General features: G+C 34.9%; 1 protein-coding gene across 1 annotated transcript; it reads left to right on the forward strand.

Annotated features, from left to right (window-relative positions):
- Positions 1 to 567: 567 nt before the first annotated feature.
- Positions 568 to 19,120, forward strand: LOC104523275 (parafibromin-like; the record flags this gene model as incomplete). Its single annotated transcript, XM_010165809.1, has 7 exons — positions 568 to 625; positions 3,666 to 3,701; positions 4,068 to 4,155; positions 11,032 to 11,193; positions 13,075 to 13,175; positions 16,105 to 16,246; positions 17,494 to 19,120. Coding segments are annotated over 7 exons (624 nt in total), but the record flags the coding sequence as incomplete, so codon positions are not given.
- Between the last annotated feature and the right edge of the window lie 922 nt (positions 19,121 to 20,042).

Below are 20,042 nucleotides of genomic sequence, written 5' to 3' on the forward strand. Positions count from 1 at the left end.
CGTGGTGTGTTGACTCTGCAGAGTTAACAAGAATAAATGGTAGTGCAGGTCTTTTGTTTGTTACATTAAGGTAATTGGATAAGGCATGAGCAGAACTAATTATCATGAGAATGCTATTTCTGGGCACTAAAACTCTTCAAGTCAGGAATGCATTGCAATTTCTTGGTCCTAGTTTTCCATCCAGAGCATGAGGAGATCTTGTTTTGAAATTTCTATAGCAAATTGCTTACATTTATGTTATTAACCCTTGGTGAAAGTGATCATAGGTAAAATGAAACAATACTATAAATAGAAAAAGTTTCTTTGAATATAGAAAAAATGTGTCTAATTGGCATTTGATGGTTAAAATGTAAACCTGTAAAAACTTATGATTGTCTCTCCTCCCAAAGTCTAAAGCAGAACCTGTAAAGAATTTTTAATGTCTTCACTATTTTCTTTCTTCTCTTTAATGGAAATATATTGCCCTTATTTTCATGATACCCTCTGTAGCTCTGTGCTCACTAAAAAAGCCCCATGTACCTGACAAGAAGGCCAGCTGTTAATGTTACTTCTTCTTTCTTTTAAAAGGAAGGTGCTTCTGCTCGAAAAACACAGACTCCAGCAGCACAGCCTGTACCACGACCAGGTAAGGTAACATACTTTCATATGTACACTTCTGTTCCAAAGAAGTATGAGTTTCAAAGAAGTACTACTTAAAACTTTAGTTAGATGAAGAATGAAGTGAGGTTTTTTTATTTGTCGCCCTTAACTGCATATATATTGGAAACAACACGTAACTTTTTGGTTAATGTTATACCTTGGGGCTTGGGTTCATTCTCTTCAGTGTGTTGTCCAATTCTTGCCCATTGACAGGAGGAGCTCGTGAGATTAAAAAGTGACAAACTTCTTGGTTGTCGACTTGGTATTTCACAAATGCCAGCTCAAATACATAATGAGAGCTGGTTAATACTCTGAGGAGAAACAACCTAAATAGGAAAGCTAATCTCAAAAAGAGATACATCATTACTTCTGTTATTAACATATCAGAAATAAAGCTTTCTCTGACTGTGTTATCATTACTTCTTCACACTTCTTGGCACGTAAGGTATTTGTAATGGGACCAGAATCCTCAACTGGCTTTTAAATTTCCAGTTAGTAGACTTTAGCTACCAAGCCAATTTTGTATGTCAGATTGAATCTCAAATTGAGATTCAAAGATAGAACGATACAGGTATTTTGTTTTGTTTTAATGAGAAACCATTAGAAAGAGTTTTTAAAAGAGTGTAAGGGTACAGTTGGTATATGAGGAAATCACCATTTCCAAATAGCTATGTGCATATCTGCACCTAGTTTACATACTATGATAATTTCTGGTTTGGTGGAAGAAATTCTCAAGTGAAAGGTGTTATTTAAGAGCAAGGTTATGGTTATTGTTGTTATGAAGGTATTGGAAAGGGGATGTTCTGGTTTTTTTGGAAACAAAGCTACCTTTTGCAATGAATATACTTCTTCTAGAACTACTGTATATTCTTGTTGAGACTACTAAATGCGTTCAATGTGTATCTAATTCCTTGAGACACATTAGTAGGATTTAATGCTAAGATTTAATATTGTAAAAGCTATTCTTCCCCAAAAATCTATTTTAATATTGAATATTCTGAGCATACCTAAATGCTGTTGTGTACAGATTCTTCTGTTTGGTTATTTCGGTGCTAGAAAGGTCATGCTGCCTGTCATACTTATCTCACTAGCTCTGTTAAGCATGATAATGCAAATAGAGTTGACAGACAGCAGTCTGAAAAGGGTAGAAGTGGCAAGAACAGAAATCTGACTGAATTGTCACAGGTCCCTACTGCTAGCTGTGACTTCAGGGACATTAACTAGCAGAAGTGTATTTTTTGTACTACAGGTTATACTGACGTTCCCCTTCTCTAAGGCCAGTCTAATCTGTTGTCTTGCCTCCATATTTTAAGTTGAAGAGAGAATAAAGAAGAGAGGTATAGTGTAAGGAAGTATATACTGCTTCATTAAAAAAAAAACCCAAACAAACAAAAAAAGAAAACTTTCTGCCTGTTCCAGGATATTTTGGGGTTTGGAACTTCTAAAAAAATCAGTTGTTCTGTTCTTAGCATTGAAAGTATTTAAAACATGCAATTTCCAGGAGGATGCTGCTTTGCACATGAGAAGCGTTTGTTGAATTGGGTAAAACAGTTGTATAATACTGATTTGAAAAAATATGAGATGTGCTTTTAATTTAAGATTTTTTTTTTTCTGCACTTTTCTGCAGTACTTTCTGCAGTACTTTTCTATTAACCTGTCTTGGTACAGCTTTTTTTTTAGGGAAGCTGATGCTGCCCATATATCTCAGGAACTTTTTTACATTAAGAGATACTAGGACTTAAAAAAAAATTAAAATCATTGGGTAGGTAAAGTTCATGTAGTTCAATATAGTGTCGCCAATTATATCTGTGCATTTGACAGTGTCAGGAGAAGATAATTAAGGATATGGTCTCAATATTTCAACAATGGCAACTATATGTTGTGAATATTTATACTGTTCTAGGCAGTTTCTGAAACAGTTGGTCATAAATAAACATGAGTAAGTTGGTGCTATGAAATTGGAAGTCAATTAATGAAATTTGTCATGCACAGTGGTAGTTGAGACTTGAGTTAGTCTGCATCAATCTTTCTACTACTCACCATTTTCTGATATTGTGAAATATGATAAACACGTATGATGATAATTATCAAGCACAACAGTTCTTCCCTTAAGTTAGGACTCCTGAACACTGACCTTTAAAAGGTGTATTTGGAGGAAGCCAGGTTATTCAGTAACAGCACCAAAGTGAAGAAATATATCTGCTTTTCCAACTCTGGACTGAAGTATCACCCATATTGAAGAGGTCACAACTTGGAAGACTGAAGTGGAAACATTTTTTTTTTTTTTTTTTTTAAAGGGAGGGTTTATGGAGGAATTCTTTGGTTTCTCTCTGTCCAGTATTGTTTGTGTATCTCTTTGGTGGTTTGGGTTTGTTTTTGTTGTTGTTGTTCTTGTTTTTTGTTTTGGTTTGGGTTTTTTGTTGTGCTACCATATCTGTCAAGTTTCATTGTTTCTGGCTCATGTAACTCAAAAACTGCAATCCCACATTACCTTGAGTAAGCCTGAAATTCAGATTTTGATTGTTGTAAGTTCTATATGTGAATAAGATTTAAGGATAGCTAAATCCTACAGATATCTTGTGCAGTAATAACTACTAATGAAAAGGTGAGGGTCGGTAAAGATTTGTTTGTTGTGAAACAGTCTTCCTCTTGGTTCAACACTATTGAACTTAAGATCTACAAGCAGGCTTTTTCAAGATTGCTGGCAAATTCTGTCAATGCTGTAGTGCCTTGATCTTTTGAGGAATGGAGAAGGATTACTAGTTTCAGTAAAATCAGGAGAGACTGACTCAACTGCTGTGACATCTGTTTCAGACAGTCAAAATCTGTTTATCTTCTGAATAGTGATACTCAAAACTATAAATCCCTTATTCAACTTTGTCTATTGCATCTGTGAAAATGATGTAGTGACTATAGTGTGTCGCTTCTCTGTTCATTCCTGCAACTAAAAACGTTGAAATTCTGTCTTACAATGATATTTGTTTTTATGTGTTAGTCATTCTGCCATATTTTTTGTTTCTTTGCAGTTTCTCAAGCAAGACCCCCTCCAAACCAGAAAAAAGGTGAGTCAGTTTTAGTTACATCATCCTTTTCATTTTTGTGTGAATCCTGCTTTTGCTGGAACCACAAGCAACAATATAAACAAGCAGTGGAATGCAGACAGCATTCTGTTTTGCTAAATATAAGTCCTACCTATGTTTAGAGACTCCTGATATAGGGATATGCTTTTTTGGTGAATGAAAATGTTCAGTTTAGAAAAGATTTACAACAATTTTCCTTGAGTATTTTTCCTTAATTTTGATCTGTTAAGCAAGAGTTTTGTTTTTATGTACAGTTCCTTTAATGAAAAAAGGGGGAAAAAAAACCCCAACAACCAAAACCACAACATGAAAAACCCCCAGGCAAATGTAATTTTATTATCTCTACAGGATCTCGAACTCCCATAATCATTATTCCAGCAGCCACAACCTCTTTAATAACGATGCTTAATGCAAAGGACCTTCTCCAAGATCTGAAGTAAGTAGCTGATTAGAACATACTGTATAAAAAATTGTTTTCACATATAAAGGTAGACTAGTTCCAAATTAGTAATTAAGCAAGAGGGAATATCTGCTGTCTCATGACAAGCTAGTTTTAGAGATGAGAGTGTAAAAGAAAAACACATCCCAAAACCCCACAAACCAAAACATCTTTCTGGTTGTCCAACAGATTATGGTGTTTAGAGTTGCCTGTCAGTTAGTATCAGTTAATTTCTGAAATAGGCAGTTGTTTTCACAGAGAAATACAGTGTTACAGATGGTCTGTGATGGTATGTTCAAAAAATGGAGAACTCTTCTTTTTTCCACCTTCAGCACTTTGCTTGTCCTTTATGAGACTATACACTGCTTTTCTTCAAAAATAGGCTGTCCTTATTGTGGTGCTGCAGCTTTCACCAGAGTTACCATAGAATTTTTTAAAACTGTGCTGTGAGATACCAGGTGCCTTCTGTTCTCCAGCTATTTCTAGTTCCTAGATTACTGGCACTTATCATCAAAGATCCAGGAAGCGTATGGGACTCTTGGTGCCTCTTCTGAAATGTTTAGTCGGAGAGAAGGCTGGCTTTTAACATTATAGTTTAATGTGCAAGCAGTTACTGGACTGATACAATTGTGTTGACAGAGGATGTTGCTGGTTTATGTGGGATTTTATGTTTAAGAAAAAACTTCACAAATACAATCCCTGGATTTTATATTTATGTAATTTGTGACTTTCTGGTACAGGAATACCTGTAATGGAATAACACACCTATATGTCATGTCTATGTATATCTGTGCTAGGAGACTTGCACTGTTTTCAGTTCCAGAGGGGTAGAGCTACAGTTAACTTCTCAAGACCTGCCCCAAGAGGAAAGGCTGATCGTTAGAGTGCAAAGAACATGTTCCAGAAGAAAATGAAATTAAGTTTAAGGGGTCAAAGGAGGACACTGATGTAGTTAGCAAGTATGAAAGACAAACTGAAGAAGCAAGGTATGTTAATGAATCAGAAGTGCAATAGCAGAATTCAGGAGAGCAAAGTATTAATTTAGCCATGAGAGTTCTAGTACTCTTCTAGAAAATATGCCACCTGGCCTGTGTTGGTTTTTTGCATTCAAATTTATTGAAGTAGTTTGTTTAGGAATGGCTACAGGGTTTGTTTTTACTGTTCAGGTATGCAGATTGTAGAACTAGCCTTGATGTAGAGTGCGATTGATAGATATGTGATGGTTTTCCAAGGAAAGACGACTTACCTAATTACTGCTTCCAAGTCACTACCTTCTTTAACTCATTCCCCACTTTCAGCTAAATTTGACAGAAGAGTAGAGATTTGGAAGACACATGTCATTGCCACAAGTTTTAGAATAAAGAAATATTGTCCAGATAGACAAGACACACACAAATTAATACTTAAACCTTACCCCTGCTGAGGAAGATGCAGGTAGATTTGAATTTCTTGCATTTCTAGAGGTTCTTGTGTTTCTAAACTGCTCATATTAGCCATCAGAGGAGATCAATGACATAGCACAAGGAGAAGGGATTTTTGGAGCTGGAAGAGTAAGAGCCCTTGCAGGGGAGACTGCTAAGAACTGTAGGAGAACCCTGGGAGAATGAGGCCCCCAGGATTGTTAGGGTATGGAGGCTGTGATACACGTGTGGCATGTGCTGTTCAAAGGGCAACTTTTTCTTCCATGGCTGATACCTGAGGCAGCACTGTTCTGTGAAGCGTGTGAAAACAGAGAATGAGTATTTGGGTTTCGTAAATAAAACCAACTTTTGTAATTCCCTCTGTTTAAATGTTTCTTAAAACAAAATACGGAACAAAGCTGAAGTTACAATTAGAGATCAAACCACTTAAAATTAAAACTTACAATCATAGCTGGGAATCTCTGTCTTTTAGGATGGTTTTTGTCTAGCATGCTGGATTATTTTTTTTTATAAGTAACTGAACAGTAATGCATTGTTAATTTGGATATGAGAAAAAGTAATTGTGGTCTCATTAGCAGATATTTTAAATTGTTTGTTGTAAAATAAACAGGACATTCTTAATCCAGTACTATGGAAGGCATTAAATTCAATTGTCTTATTAATTATACCAACATTTTTAGTAACCCTTTCCATAGTGCTGTAGTATGTTGGGTTTTTTTTCCTTGCCAAATCTGGCTGACATTTGTATAACACTTAGCATGTTTAATTCATTACTAATGTTAGCTCTCGTTTGAGGTAGAGAATATGGAGAGAAGGAAAGCTATCATGAGTAGAATGTGTAATGGTAAACCAGAAACTGGATTAAGGTTTTTTTTTTTAAGATATCTAATTTGTCTGCTGGATATATTTGTTGCAATTTACATTTTGTAGGGGGACGTTTCCATAAGAAACTGTGATATATACAATTCACATGCTGTATAATATGGAAATATTCTTGATAACCTTTTTTTGAAAGGTTATTTTTTTAAGTAGCCAAGTGCAAGATAAAAATGAAGAGTTTCTAAAATATTAAAAAGATATAATCTCATTTAAAATCAGAACTGCAGTACTTTATGATATATTTTGAAGCCTCTTAAAAAATATTTCATATAATACACTTCATTCTTATTTGCTACGTGAATGAAACACTGTATATCATATTTATTGTGCAAAAATCTGGCTTTCCAGAGTAAGTATTTGAGAATATCTGAAGTTAAGCTTTTCAGAGGCAATGCTTCTGCTTTACATGGAACAAAAATAAGGCAGGAATTATATCAGGCAGATGTAAATGATTAGATGATGATTATGTATTTTTATTATGATGATGCTGTTACTCATGATACGCTTCACCATATGTGGCCAGGCAACTCACTGAGATTTATCCAGCTTTGATACTGAGCAAACTATCTGAAAGGTTCAGGGATGATGTATTGCAAGAAAAGCTTTGTTCCATTGCAAAAATAGGTGTATTAAGCTTTTGATACAATAATCCAACAAAAATATTGAGGGGTTGTAAAAATAGGTCTCCAGTTCTAAATAAAATCAAATATATAGTACAGTTGTCTCGGTGACTGTCCAGCATTGGAGTTGCCTTATTCTCTGTTCATGCATTTTTCAGTATGCTCAAGTTGAGGGCCAGAAAGTGCTGACCCGACCTCAGTGAAAGTGTTTCAAAGTTAATGCTAGCAATTGATGCGAGTTTAGAGCCTAAGCAGGAGAACCTCTGGCAGTTGAGTGGATAGTATCTTACCAATTACCTACCATAATTTGATCTTGTTCAATCGCTTGCCTGTTTCCTTAGGAAAGGGACCTGCTGTCTTTGTGAAGTGCAAGAGTGCACCAGTTTTTATGTGAATAATGATTTTGGCAATTAACAGCAAGATAATTGAGTGCTATTAATTTCCTAGTAGAGATATAAAAATAGATTCTAAGTAGATACATGGTTTTTTGTTTTGTTTTGTTTTTTTTTACTAGAGTAGTAGTAATCTGGAGAAGCAACAAAAAACCCGTAAGCTCCTGCATAATCAGGTTTCAGAACACATTTCTAGTGTATTGGATGATTAAAAAGATGTCAAGTACAAATGTGTAGTTAAACCACCAGCTATAGTATTGTGGCAAATTATCCCCAAGAGAAGGTTGGTTTTTTTTTTTCTGTTTTCTTTAATGCTCAGATTTCGTAAGCTTGTTTTTATGTCCAAGTAGTGATGGAGTAAGCCATGATTATATTTATAATCATATGGTAATTTCTATTGATTCTTTATTCTTCAGCACATGGCTTTTATTATATTTACTGAATTGATGGTTCCTAGAAATGCAAGCATATATTTCATAAACTTTTTGTAAGCTGTCATTTATTCCTGTACTCTGTGTGTGTACATATATGTATTCAGTGCTTTCTTTGACGGCCATTTCCATGTGAATCTGCTCATTGGTAATTTTTTCTTCAGAAAATTCAGATAACAAGATATATTATGTTCTGTCCTGGAGAAACGCATTGAAAAAGAATTACAGTAAATAAAACTGAAGCTATTGTCTACGAGGTACATAACTGAGGCACAACCAGATGTTACCTTAATGTCTGTAAGAGTTTCCAGCTGAGATGGAGAGAAACTGCCAATAAACTGTGTTGAAATGAATTCTTAAACACAGAAACATTTAAAGCTAGAAGTAGATTTGAAAATGCCTGTTCCAGACAAATTTGAGAGATCTGATAGAGTGGTGAAATCGTTAGACTCTTTGTAGAATAATAATATTGCTTCTTAGTGTCCACGTTTGTCTAATTTGGCAGTGGTGCCTGGGTTTCCTGTTTCCATTTAAAATGTATTTGCTTCCTCACATTTACAAATTAAATTCAGAATATGACCTTTTAGATTGCTGTTTGTATGAATATTTGATTATCTCTGTAATGTATGTATGGTTGTTTGGTTTTTATTTATGTATTCTATAAGAGTTTGTTCTCATTCCATGCATGGGTCATGTAATAACAAAAGTCTTTTCAAGCTCTCTACTTTTTTAGATGATCCTGGCTTTTCATATAAAGCTTGCCACTTAGGTAAAAGGTGTTTGAGGGGGGCGGTTTTGTAGTTTTTAAAATTTTTAAAATACTTTAAAAAAACAAAAAAACCCATGTTATTTCCATCTTTCTAGCCCAGATTCTTTAGTTGTAATGGGTGAGGAAAGGCTCATGAATGGTTTTCTTAAAAGTCCAAGGCCAAGAAAATCCTCATTTTAAGTTGTAAAATGCAGTTTCCCTGTCAGTTAGTATTGGCAGAGCAAAGCCTGCAACATCTTGGCAGGACAGACCATTGGGTACGCTCATGATTAAAGCTGCACCTCACTTCCGAGTTTTTAAATTAACAACTTGATGAGAAACACTTAATTCTGATGTCACATTTGCTAGCTTTTCCCAAAGTAGAACTGTGTTGAACACTTCTGTGTGTAGCATGAAATTGCATGCAGAAGTTGGATGTGGTAGATAAAATATATGTAAATATTAACTGTTTTCTAATTACTTCAATTATTGGTGAAATGGCTGTCCTAACAGGTTGGGGGTTTTTTTGTTGTTATTGTTGGTTAGTTGGTTTTTGTTTTGTTTTGTTTTGCAATACTTCAGGTGGCCTAAGTGTATTTGTCCCAGTGTATCCTGTATAGTGCTTTTTATTTGTATTTCCTTTAGAATGGTGGTGTTTTGCATGTACTAGACAGATAAGTGTAATTTAATTTATAGCTTATCATGTAACATCTGTAATGCTTTTTCTATGCTTCCAGTACTAGTTGACTTTAATGCACAGTTCATAGTTATTTGCAGTTTTCTTTTAATTTTCCAGTGCAGTCCTATGCCTTTGGAGGTACACTTCAGAAATTATGACTTTCTGATTTTAAAACACTGTTAAATCCTGAAGAGTATAAGGGGGCTTCATCTGTTTTTTTGAATTAGAAAAATAAATATTTTTGCTTGAATGTTTATTGACAATTTCCACATACTGCGTTAAAACATGTTTGCTTGGGGTTTTTTCCCCAAAATGCCATTTTCTCATTGGATAGAAAATGTTTGCAAAAACTAGTATTTTCAAGTTGACTTAATAATGAAGCTTTCCTCCTATTTCATTTTTCATTCCTTTTTTTCTATTTTTCCAGCAATAGGAAGTGCAGTCTGCCTCTTTAACACACTCAAACTGGGTTTTGGTTTTCAAATAGAAATAGGTTGAAGAGAACAAGTAGAAATGGTGCAAGTAACTACCCAAAAAATGTAGTAAACTTTTAAAAAGCACCATCAGTGCTATAATGAAGAGAAATCTTACCAATTATGTAGAGTACTCTGCTTTTAAAATGTAGCAGCAATACTCTTGATGACTTCTGCAGTGAAATGAAATGTAGTGTTTCTTTTTATCAGAAATTTTGGAAATGAAACGTCAGTGGCGAACAGTGTTAGTGCAGCTGGGTGGTTCTGAGTAGAATATTAGGAGAACATGAGTCTGAGCTCTGCTCTTTTGCTGGACTGGTAGGTGATACTGGTCACCTCAGCTTAACTTGCTTGTGACATAGTTTTAGTTCTATAAAATGCATTATTTTGTTATCTTTCTTTTTGACAAAATCTACTGAGATTGATCACTAAAAGGCTTACATGACTCTCACGTTTATGATGCCGATTTTGAGAACTGTTCTGCATGTTTTATTTTATTCTTGCCATAAAGAGACTCTTGAAATGGAATTGCATTTTTTAAGGTGAGGGGCTGAAAATCAAAGATCTGTAATGCGTTTGGGGGGTTTACATCTTAAATGTTTATTTTTGACATACATAGATTACTTAAGGCAATGAGGATCACATTATCCTTATTTTACAAGCACTTAATCTATCAGAGAAGCTCTTTGGGGAAAAAAAAAAAATCTAGATTTGTAGTATCATATATCATAGTAACCAGATGAATCATTGATAATGTAAAATTACCATCATCCAAAAAAACCCCCAGACCTCACCCAAAAACTTTTTTGACCAAAAATCTCAGCCTTCTTGAGAAAACATAATTCTGAGGGCTCCAAGAGCAAGAGCTGTAAAACTTGCTTCAGGAAGTGATTGTTTCTTAGTACCCAAGCTTCCCCATATTACCTTTGTTCACTAAAAAGAATGAGTTTTAGCCACCCAGCAGGTTGTGATCTGCAGATGCATTGGGTAAGGTAGACAAGGAATACCATGAAGGTGTAAGAACAGATCTGACTGTAGTTTTGAGGGACAGAGGACCTTTTAGTAGTTTTTATCATAAGGGCTTATGAAATACTATTCTTATGGTTTTTTTCTGTTCTGAATGAGTAGTGATGGAGGCTTGGAATAGTGAAAATGAGGTGGCTTCAGTGACTGTTGCCAATAATGCCAAGTTCTTGTTTTTGTCTACTAAATGTTTCTTTATTCCCCAAGGTTTGTACCATCAGATGAAAAGAAGAAACAAGGCTGTCAACGAGAGAATGAGACTCTGATACAGAGAAGGAAGGACCAGATACAGCCTGGGGGAACGACAGTCAGCGTTACTGTACCTTATCGAGTAGTAGACCAACCTCTGAAGCTTATGCCACAAGACTGGTAAAACAGATCTCCCCTTTACAAAATTTCTTAACCAGGAGAATGCAGAATTTGGAGGACACCAATAAAATGCTACTAAAGTCACTAAAAAGTAAAGATAGGGATGTAAGAATGGATTTAATTGTTAACGGTATAGGAGTATTTTCTTCAGGTGAAAATAATATGAAACTAAACTTCTTTAAAAGATCCTAAGAAATTGCAACACTCTACATTTTAACAGTATGAGCAGCACAACTATTTCTACTAGGGTTGTCTGAAATGTTGCAGAAATTTGAATAGGAATATTCATATGAATTTTCTTGTTCGTAATATTGGAGTGTGCAAGTCTGAGAGAAAATGCCCTCTTTCTCATCTGCTTTCTAAATGAGAGTCTATCGGGAGGATGTGTTTCCAGGCCTTCAGCATCTGACATTTTTTTTAATAGTTTGAGAAAACACATCAGATAGTAAAGACTGAACTGTGGTTTCACTATTGAATGAGATTAATTGAATTGGGTTCAGTGAGGAAAGCTTACTTCTGAAGGGGGAGCCCCAGCTGGGGAAAGGGAATCATAGATAGCTTTTACTTTAAAAAAAAAAAAAAAAAAAAAAAAAAAAAAAGCTGGAAACAGATTATTTTGTCTGTAGGCCATTCATCAATGCTATGAAAACATTTCTCTTTGAGCAGGAAAATTCTGGAGAAACATCTTGTTTCAGGCAACATCATTACTTCTTCCTCACAAGTATGAAGATTTTAGGTGCACACGATGACATTTTTGGTGGCTTTGTAACTTACAAAGAAGTTTTTAATGGAGAGGAATACTTTGAAAAAGTCCTGTTCCTAAATTACATCTCTGTGTTGAGAACTGGAACTAATCATAAATCCGTGGTTTTGAAATTCTAGGTATCAAATAGCACTTAAAATGTTTAATGATCAAACCTTTAAGAACAATCTAAAATGGTTCCTAAAGTGCTTCTTACCAAAGAGATGAGGTGGTGTGGGTGTTTTAGCTTGTTTTAATCTAAGGGAGAATCAGATATTAGTATCTAGAAATTAACATGTAACCACTGGGTTTTTTTTCTGTTAACCATTACAAAACCTACAACATCAATTTAAATAGTAAAGCTTTAATCTGTGTTTAAAACAAACAAACAAACCAAAACAAAACAATCCCTTCACCCAAATTCCATCTTGATGATTCTTTTCCATTCTTTATGATGAATTAAATTTTGGGATTAGATTAGAGAGGTAATTACTTGTTGTAGTAGGTAAAAACCATGGTTGGATGATGGAAATATTCAAGAAAAAGACCATATGTGAGAGGACATTTGTTCTCAAAGGGTTGTTGTTTTTTTTTTTAATTTTATTAATGTAGAAGCCTCATCTTAATCACAAATTTTTCATAGACCACAGGTATTGGTTACATACCCTTACAATAAATGATGCCCTTTGCAACTAGAGGCAACAATTTAACAGCTGTCTCTTCTAATGAATTTTTAGAATAGAAGTTAAAAGTATTTAGAATGAAGGCTTTTAAATGGATACATCTCAGTTTACAGTGGTATTCACGAAAGATTATCTCTGAAATGTTGGAGCACATTTTTAAAAGCAAGGTAATAATGACCAGAAATAAACACTGTCTGACTTCTTTTAAATGTAACTTGAGAAACTTAGTTGCATTCTGCAAAGGGATAGAGCTAAAACTCCAGAAAAATCACTGGTTTGTTTGTTTTTTTTTTCTTAGCAGAGAAAAAGCAATTGCACTGGAGTTGTGGTTGTTAAATGTTCTATACTGCTGTTACTAAGCTAAGAAATTATGCTAAAGTATATTGACTGTTTAAGAAAATATTTAGTTTAAATGTTCAAGGCCATCAACATGTCCATCTCTTTCTGTGCTTGTAGGGATCGTGTGGTGGCAGTGTTTGTACAGGGTCCTGCTTGGCAGTTCAAAGGCTGGCCTTGGCTCTTGCCTGATGGATCACCTGTTGATATCTTCGCAAAAAGTAAGGAAGTTTTTTGTTTTGTTAAGTGTTTTGGCGTTTGTTTGGGGGTTTTTTTGGTGGGATGTTTATGCTCATGGCAAAATACTGCCAAGTACTGTCAAAGTGCTGTTGAACTCAGGTGGCTGAGAAGACAGGCACTTAGGTCTTCACATGGATGGAAGATAGTAATGTGCCCTCTGCAATTCTTTTGTTCTGACCTGTGGAAGCTCATGGAAATCTCAGAGTTGTCATTTTTATAAGAGGTTCAGAAATAGCTGGTGTGTAAGTTTACTGTTTGCTTTCCAGGCTTCTAAAAAAAAATAAAAAGTTGAAAAGACAATATATGTTATAACACTTCATAGATAGCAGGTTTACAAGCTGTCTTCAGACTTCATTACTACTTTGAACCGGGGTTTAATCACCTGGTATTTCACTAAAAGCTTTACAAATATGATCTGGTGTCTGACAAGAACTTCAACGTTTAGTAAGATATGAATACTTCTAGGTTGTGAGCTGGATGTTACCACTGTATAGATCTGAACGGGTTTTTTGAATTATCAGAGTTATGCCCAATGTGCTTTGAGACACACTACGCTTTTCTCACACAGGTCACTCTTCTGACTGGAAGGTGTGTGATAGTATCTAAAGAAATTGCCAGCTTCTGTTCTCTGTTGCTTCATTGTGAAACTGCCTTAGAATATAGACCTTTTTATAGTGTCCAGTGGTTTATGAGCTACAGATTTTAAAAAAAACAACACCCCACAGAAGGAAACAAGTTTGATCAGATGATTAAGCTTTATGTGTGCACATACTTGTTATGTATAGTAGAAGCTGGAAAGAAAATGCTAGTTTGGTAAGGAGCAAAAAAAGGAAAACAGTCGGACAGAAGGCCAAGGATGTATCTCTGAATAAGAAAATAGAATGAGTTGTTTAAGAGGGAATTGAGAATGAACAGGGAGAGAGTGAAAGAGCCTGAAAGTCAATGTAAAATAAAAAATACACCACAGGAGAGAATTTAACAAAAGAGACTAGTAAAAGAGGAAAATAACACTTCAAAATGAACATACAGAGAAAATGGAAATTGTGAAAAGCAAAACCAAGAAAAATGCTGTTAAATATTTAAGGTCTAGTTAATAGGTAAATGCAAGATCCTATTAATTTTACCATTATGTATATAGAAACGTATAGAGGGCCATAGGAATTGTTATGACATGTTTTGACTTTTTTTAAGTCTTCCTTGTGCCAAAAAATCAAAATAATAATCTGTGTAGTTCAGTTTGAAGGTGTACAAATTCCTAGATTTTTCAAGTGAAAGAAGGATATCTGTTCTTACTTGACTTACAAAGCTGCATTTAAAAGAACCCTTTTTAATTTTGGAAATACATTCTGTTGTTTCAAAGCAAGGTATTTTGAAAATCCTTTCAAACGGGTTGTATTTGTTCAATTGCTATGTCACGTAGCATTTGTTAGTTGAGTCTCTAAAATTGTTCTCCTTAGTGTTTGTGTGGTCTGAGTGTTCAATGTTCACATAGCAAACAAGCTTATTTTTGCATCTGCAAGTGAATGTTTCAGATGAAATTTTGAATGATGTCACTTTAATGAAGAAGTACTTAATTTTTAATGCTGTTTTAAAGGTCTTGCTGCTAGAGCGCATTAGTGCTCCTTAATAGTGATTTGTTTCAGGTTCACAAGTGGATTGTCTGCTGTTCAATATCGTTTAACCTCAGTGCAGAGGTTTTGTCAGGTGTTGATTAAGTTTTCTGTAAATGTGTAGCCCCGGTATATCTTTATTTGCTTTCTCTGGACTTACTTTAAAACATGCAATGTTGTATGGCAAAAATAATATATATATAATGTATATATATTCTTAGTTTTCATTCACAAAGCTTGGAAATTTATCTGACAATGGTACAAGCCAGATAATCACTTCTTTAATTTGTTAATTGGAAAAAAAAAAGCTAATTTCACACACCAATCTTCTAGAAAGCTCCTAGATATACAATTGTATAGATTGACCTGTGTCTGGAAAAGAGGGCTGATTTATTTATTTCTTTATTTATTTAAAAATTTATTTTAGCCATTTGAATAAAATTGTGGGTGGATTTTGTGGAAGAAAAAAATGAAGAGTACGATACCAGAAAAGTTATGAACCTGGTATTAAAAATAACTAGTTTCCACAACCCTGGTCAAAGGCTTCTGCTTTATTTCTCCAATAATAGCCAAAATAGAAAATGTATCAAATTGGTTACCAGATAGGAATTGTACAAGACTTAAATACTTTGCACTGGATTATGTCAAAACTATGATTCAACTAAGGATATCAAGAAGAATCGCAAGAAGATTGTAATACTGCGTTAATGCTTAAGCTTTTCATGGTTCACGTGTGACAATACTTCCTAAGAGTGAAATAACTGTTAGTGTTTTACCATTTTTAACTGAGTACTAGATGAGGGGAAGTTGGCAGCTACTAAATTTCTCAGAATGTTTCATGTAGCATTTGTGGGTTACACTGCCATTCTGCTATCAGTCTTCCACACAAACTTTCAGGAAATAGCCAAGCTTCCTTCTCAGGTCTCAGAAATGCTTTGTTTTTTTAATCCTCAAACAGTTCAAAGACTTTCAGACAGAACATCTTTGTTTCCCAAAGAAAATGTACTTGAATTGGCAATAAGTTCTTGCTATTCTCCTGGAATCTGTGCATCTAAAAATAGGGGCTACCCTTTCACTTAAACCTCTAACAGCATGAGAGCTTGATAGTGACCACTGACCACTATATATAACTCAGTGCCCTTTATTAACTAGTTGACTTTCTTGAGAGATGGGCTCCTTAATTCTGTTTTCAGGCTTTATTCTGGAAAAAGAGGAGCGAGGTGGGAATTCTCTTTGACTAATAATTAAACACTGTAAAGTCGTCATGTTTGTACACCGAGTGTTTTTCTGTTCCCTGTAGTTAAAGCTTTTCATCTCAAATATGATGAAGTTCGTCTGGATCCAAATGTACAAAAATGGGATGTAACAGTGTTAGAACTAAGCTACCACAAAAGACACTTGGACAGACCAGTATTTCTACGCTTCTGGGAAACTTTGGACAGGTGTGTTTCCTGTTGAAAATCCTTTGTGCTGATGCTTTTATGACACTTTGTGGGAATGAAAAGTTATGGCAACAAGGGGATTGTATATAGCTCGGACATCTGAACATTGTTTTAGCTTGAAAATACTGCTTGGTTAGATTTTCCCTGATGATACAGTTAAATATATACCACTATATTTTATTACAGACTATAAATAATAATCTCCAAAGTGTAATATGCATGAATTTTAAGAAGGGTAGTTACCATTAATCATTGATTACTGTGGTTCACCACCTCCCTTTGGGCAGAAGGAAAGGAGTGGAGAACAAGCTAGGTGGTGTAGAGTTTTCCTTTGCTGCCCCAGCCCTTCCCTTGGACTGCAGTTCTGAGCTTACGAGCTCTTCTGCTTTCTCTCTCCGCCTCACTAGATGACAGTTTAGAAAAGCTGAGAAACTACCTGAAGATAAAGACCCACGAAGCCTTATCTCATCCTCATGCCCTTGAGTCCACAGCACGGGGTAGAAGAGGAAGGAAGTAAAAAAAGATATGGCACATAATGAGCTTTGAACTAGTGATTCTTCTGTATCTTAGGGGCCTTCCAAATATTCAGCTCTGCCTTTCATGAGAAATGAGGGACGGAGGAGCACCAGCAGCTCTGTGAAGAGCAGCAGCATTTCTGACTCTGCTTCTCTGTGGTTCAGAACCCTCTCTGAATGGGAAGTTCATTGCAATACCTTTTTTTATGTTGTAGAGAAGAAACTTTCTTATTATGAGGCAGTTGAAGAAATATTGAGGGAAGGGAGAAGACCATGCATTTCATGAATGTTTAATCTTTTCATGTTGATTGCACAGCAAACTGCTTGAATGATTGAGTGAACTTCAAAAAGAAAAATCCTATGGGAATTGTCAAAATAATTCCAAGCATCAAAGTTTATATGGCTTCTTATTTAAAAGTCTCAGCTAATATATAAATTTCCAGAATGAACTAGAGTTATCTTTAATAACAGTCTTCCAATGTTAGAAGTTGTCATGCCTTGGAAAATCTGAATTTTCTTCAAAGCAAAGGTTTTAGCTGACTGTCTTTTAGTGGGACAAATACTGTGCATAATACAGAGCTCTACGGCATATAAGGTGTTGCATCTCTTTGGCAACTTGCTAATTCTCTGAGTTTTGTTTTAACAACATCTGTGCATGTTATTCCTGAGAGCAAAATATCTATAGATACCAAAGGAGTAGTAATGTTGTTTTCTGTTATTGTTTTTTTTCAGGTATATGGTAAAGCACAAATCTCACTTGAGATTCTGAATCCTTCAGCTGCCATTTATTTCCTGAAGTATGGATTGAGAAAAATGAAAGGGGCTCCAGTTTGGAGACCAGAGCTCGCACTATATGATATGTCAAGAACTTTACAAATGAAGAAGGGTCACAGTTTAAACTTTTTATAAAATCTTGTTTGGATGCTTCATGCTATGGCAGGTTGATACCTGTTGTTATTCAGAAGCAAAGGGGTTTTGCTTAAAACTATTTTTTTAATGTTGTTAGCCTTCTAGTCTGCAATCCAAATTGTATATTTTGATAGCAGCAGTTTCTTCTCCGTTTTGTTAAATTAGCCACATTTTTAAATAATGTGTTTTGTTCCTTATTAGAAAATAGATTGATCTTCACTGCAGGTTACAAATGTGGATGTATGCGTGTGCGCATGTGCGCACGTGTGTGTGTATATATATGTGTGTGTGTGTCTATATATATAATGTATAAAAAAAATTATGGACACACTTATGCACACATAGATGTTATCAGGCTTTCTAAACCACTTAGCTTCTGAGCTTAGTTTTGGTTTTCTTTGCTTATTGTTTCACTTACTCAAAATATTTTGTTGTGAATGATATTACATTTTAGTCAATAGGACTTGCAAGCTGAGCAAAGTTGAAAAATTGTTTTGGATAAATCAAAATGTCAACTTGTATATGTATATTCTGTCAGTCTTTGTTGAAAAAGGGAAGGAGAAAAATCTAGAAACACTTTTTTGGATTTGTAATGTCCCAGTTTACTAAATCTTTAAACTTTATTATAGAAATACCTTCAAGTCATGTTAACTTTAAATTACCATTCTCCACACAGGTATCTTTATTTAGACTGAAAGTGTGCATGTGTACATTCCCATCTATCAAAATACCTTTACATATGAGTCTAAATGTTACCTACATTAAACAATGAATAGAGAAGAAGAGAGTCTGGATTTTTTTTCCTGAAACAACCACCACAAGGAGTGAATAATTTTAACTTCTGTGCGTTTATACCTCTGTTACCACCTCTGATATTATTTTCTTGTGACAAAAGTAGCCCAGACTATGCCTACAGGAGTTGTAATTTTCTGAGATGAGTGGCTACCTAACAGTCCTGCATTGGAATGGAAAATGAGCCTACTCCAGTTACCAAAGAACAGATTTCCTTGATCTACAGTATGACTGAGGCCAGAAGACCCTGCTATTTGTATGAATTGATGGTATCTCTGTATCTATTTGATAACATTTAAGTTGATGTTGCCTACCAGTGGATGTAAAGAGTGATCAGATACTGTAACACCTGCATGAATTTTTTTTCTGGGATAGAAAATTCATGTTTATATTCCTGTTCTTGAAATTCCAAGCCATGTTTTTTAATATACTTTACTTTTAAGGTTTGATGAAAGTAAAATGTTCTACCTGTTCTTCTCTAGTTTTGCTTTTTATTTGATGTTACCTTCTTTTTTTTTAATAAAACCAGAAGGCACATCTCTTTAAGAGGTTTTTAAAACTATGTCTTAAAATTTGAGGTCTTGTGAGGTCTGACTTTTAACCCTGCTATATCAAGACTACTATTTTTAAATAGTCTTAATGGAAATGTTAAAAAAACCAAACAAACCACCAAAAAAACCCAAACCAACCACCAAACAAAAAATCCCAGTGACTCTGAGATTAGAAAAAGTTGACCCTGGATTTTTGAAGGGATTCTGCAAAGTGACTGAGAAGAGCAGGCAATACAAAACTACTAGAAGTTCTCCTGTTTGTATGGGCAGTTGGTCAGTATCAAATGACTGGTTTTTTTCCCAGTACTTAAGCTTATTATAAATGTATCCATGTCATACATGAGTGAACTAAAACATTCAAGAACATTTGTTTTAACCTGTACTATAAATAGAAAAGCTGTGATGGCTATCAGCACAGCAGTTACTACCATGAGGAAGTGCTTCAGTTTAGGGTGCATTACTGCTTTAAATAGTGGAATATCATGTATGTTTTTTTTAACTCTCAAACGTTTCCACTTAATCGATACTTTATGGCCCATGCAGTTTTAAAGAGACTTCTACAATGGGCAGCAAGCTTAAAAAGCAAATTCTGAAGAAGTGTGTGCTTCCTGGGTGCTCTGATATACAGTCTGTAGTGGTCTTAAAATAGGCAAGGTCTGATATCTTTTCTCTGTCCGGTATTTCACTTGTGTTTTAAACACATGTGTAATCCCAGGTCCAATATTGTGTACCAGAGATGACTTGATTTAGATGTAAATTTATGTATATATTCCTCTGAAACTAGTGAAGTTAGATGGATATGAAACTGGCAGAAGAGCAAAATCCATGAAATCTTTGTATGAACTGTGCCATTTTTTATGGATTGAGCATAGATCTTTAACATCTTAGTCTTGTACTTGCAAGCAATTTATGACACGAGTTGTAAAATATGTATTTGTGAAAGAGCTGGCACCAGATCGTGCATATTTTTGTCAGTCATAAAAGTAGTGATGTTTATAAAATGAGCCATTTTGCAATCAGATTCCTGCT

This window comes from Antrostomus carolinensis, unplaced genomic scaffold (assembly GCF_000700745.2).
Source record: "Antrostomus carolinensis isolate BGI_N321 unplaced genomic scaffold, ASM70074v2 scaffold6614, whole genome shotgun sequence".
Classification (NCBI taxonomy): Eukaryota; Metazoa; Chordata; class Aves; order Caprimulgiformes; family Caprimulgidae; genus Antrostomus; species Antrostomus carolinensis.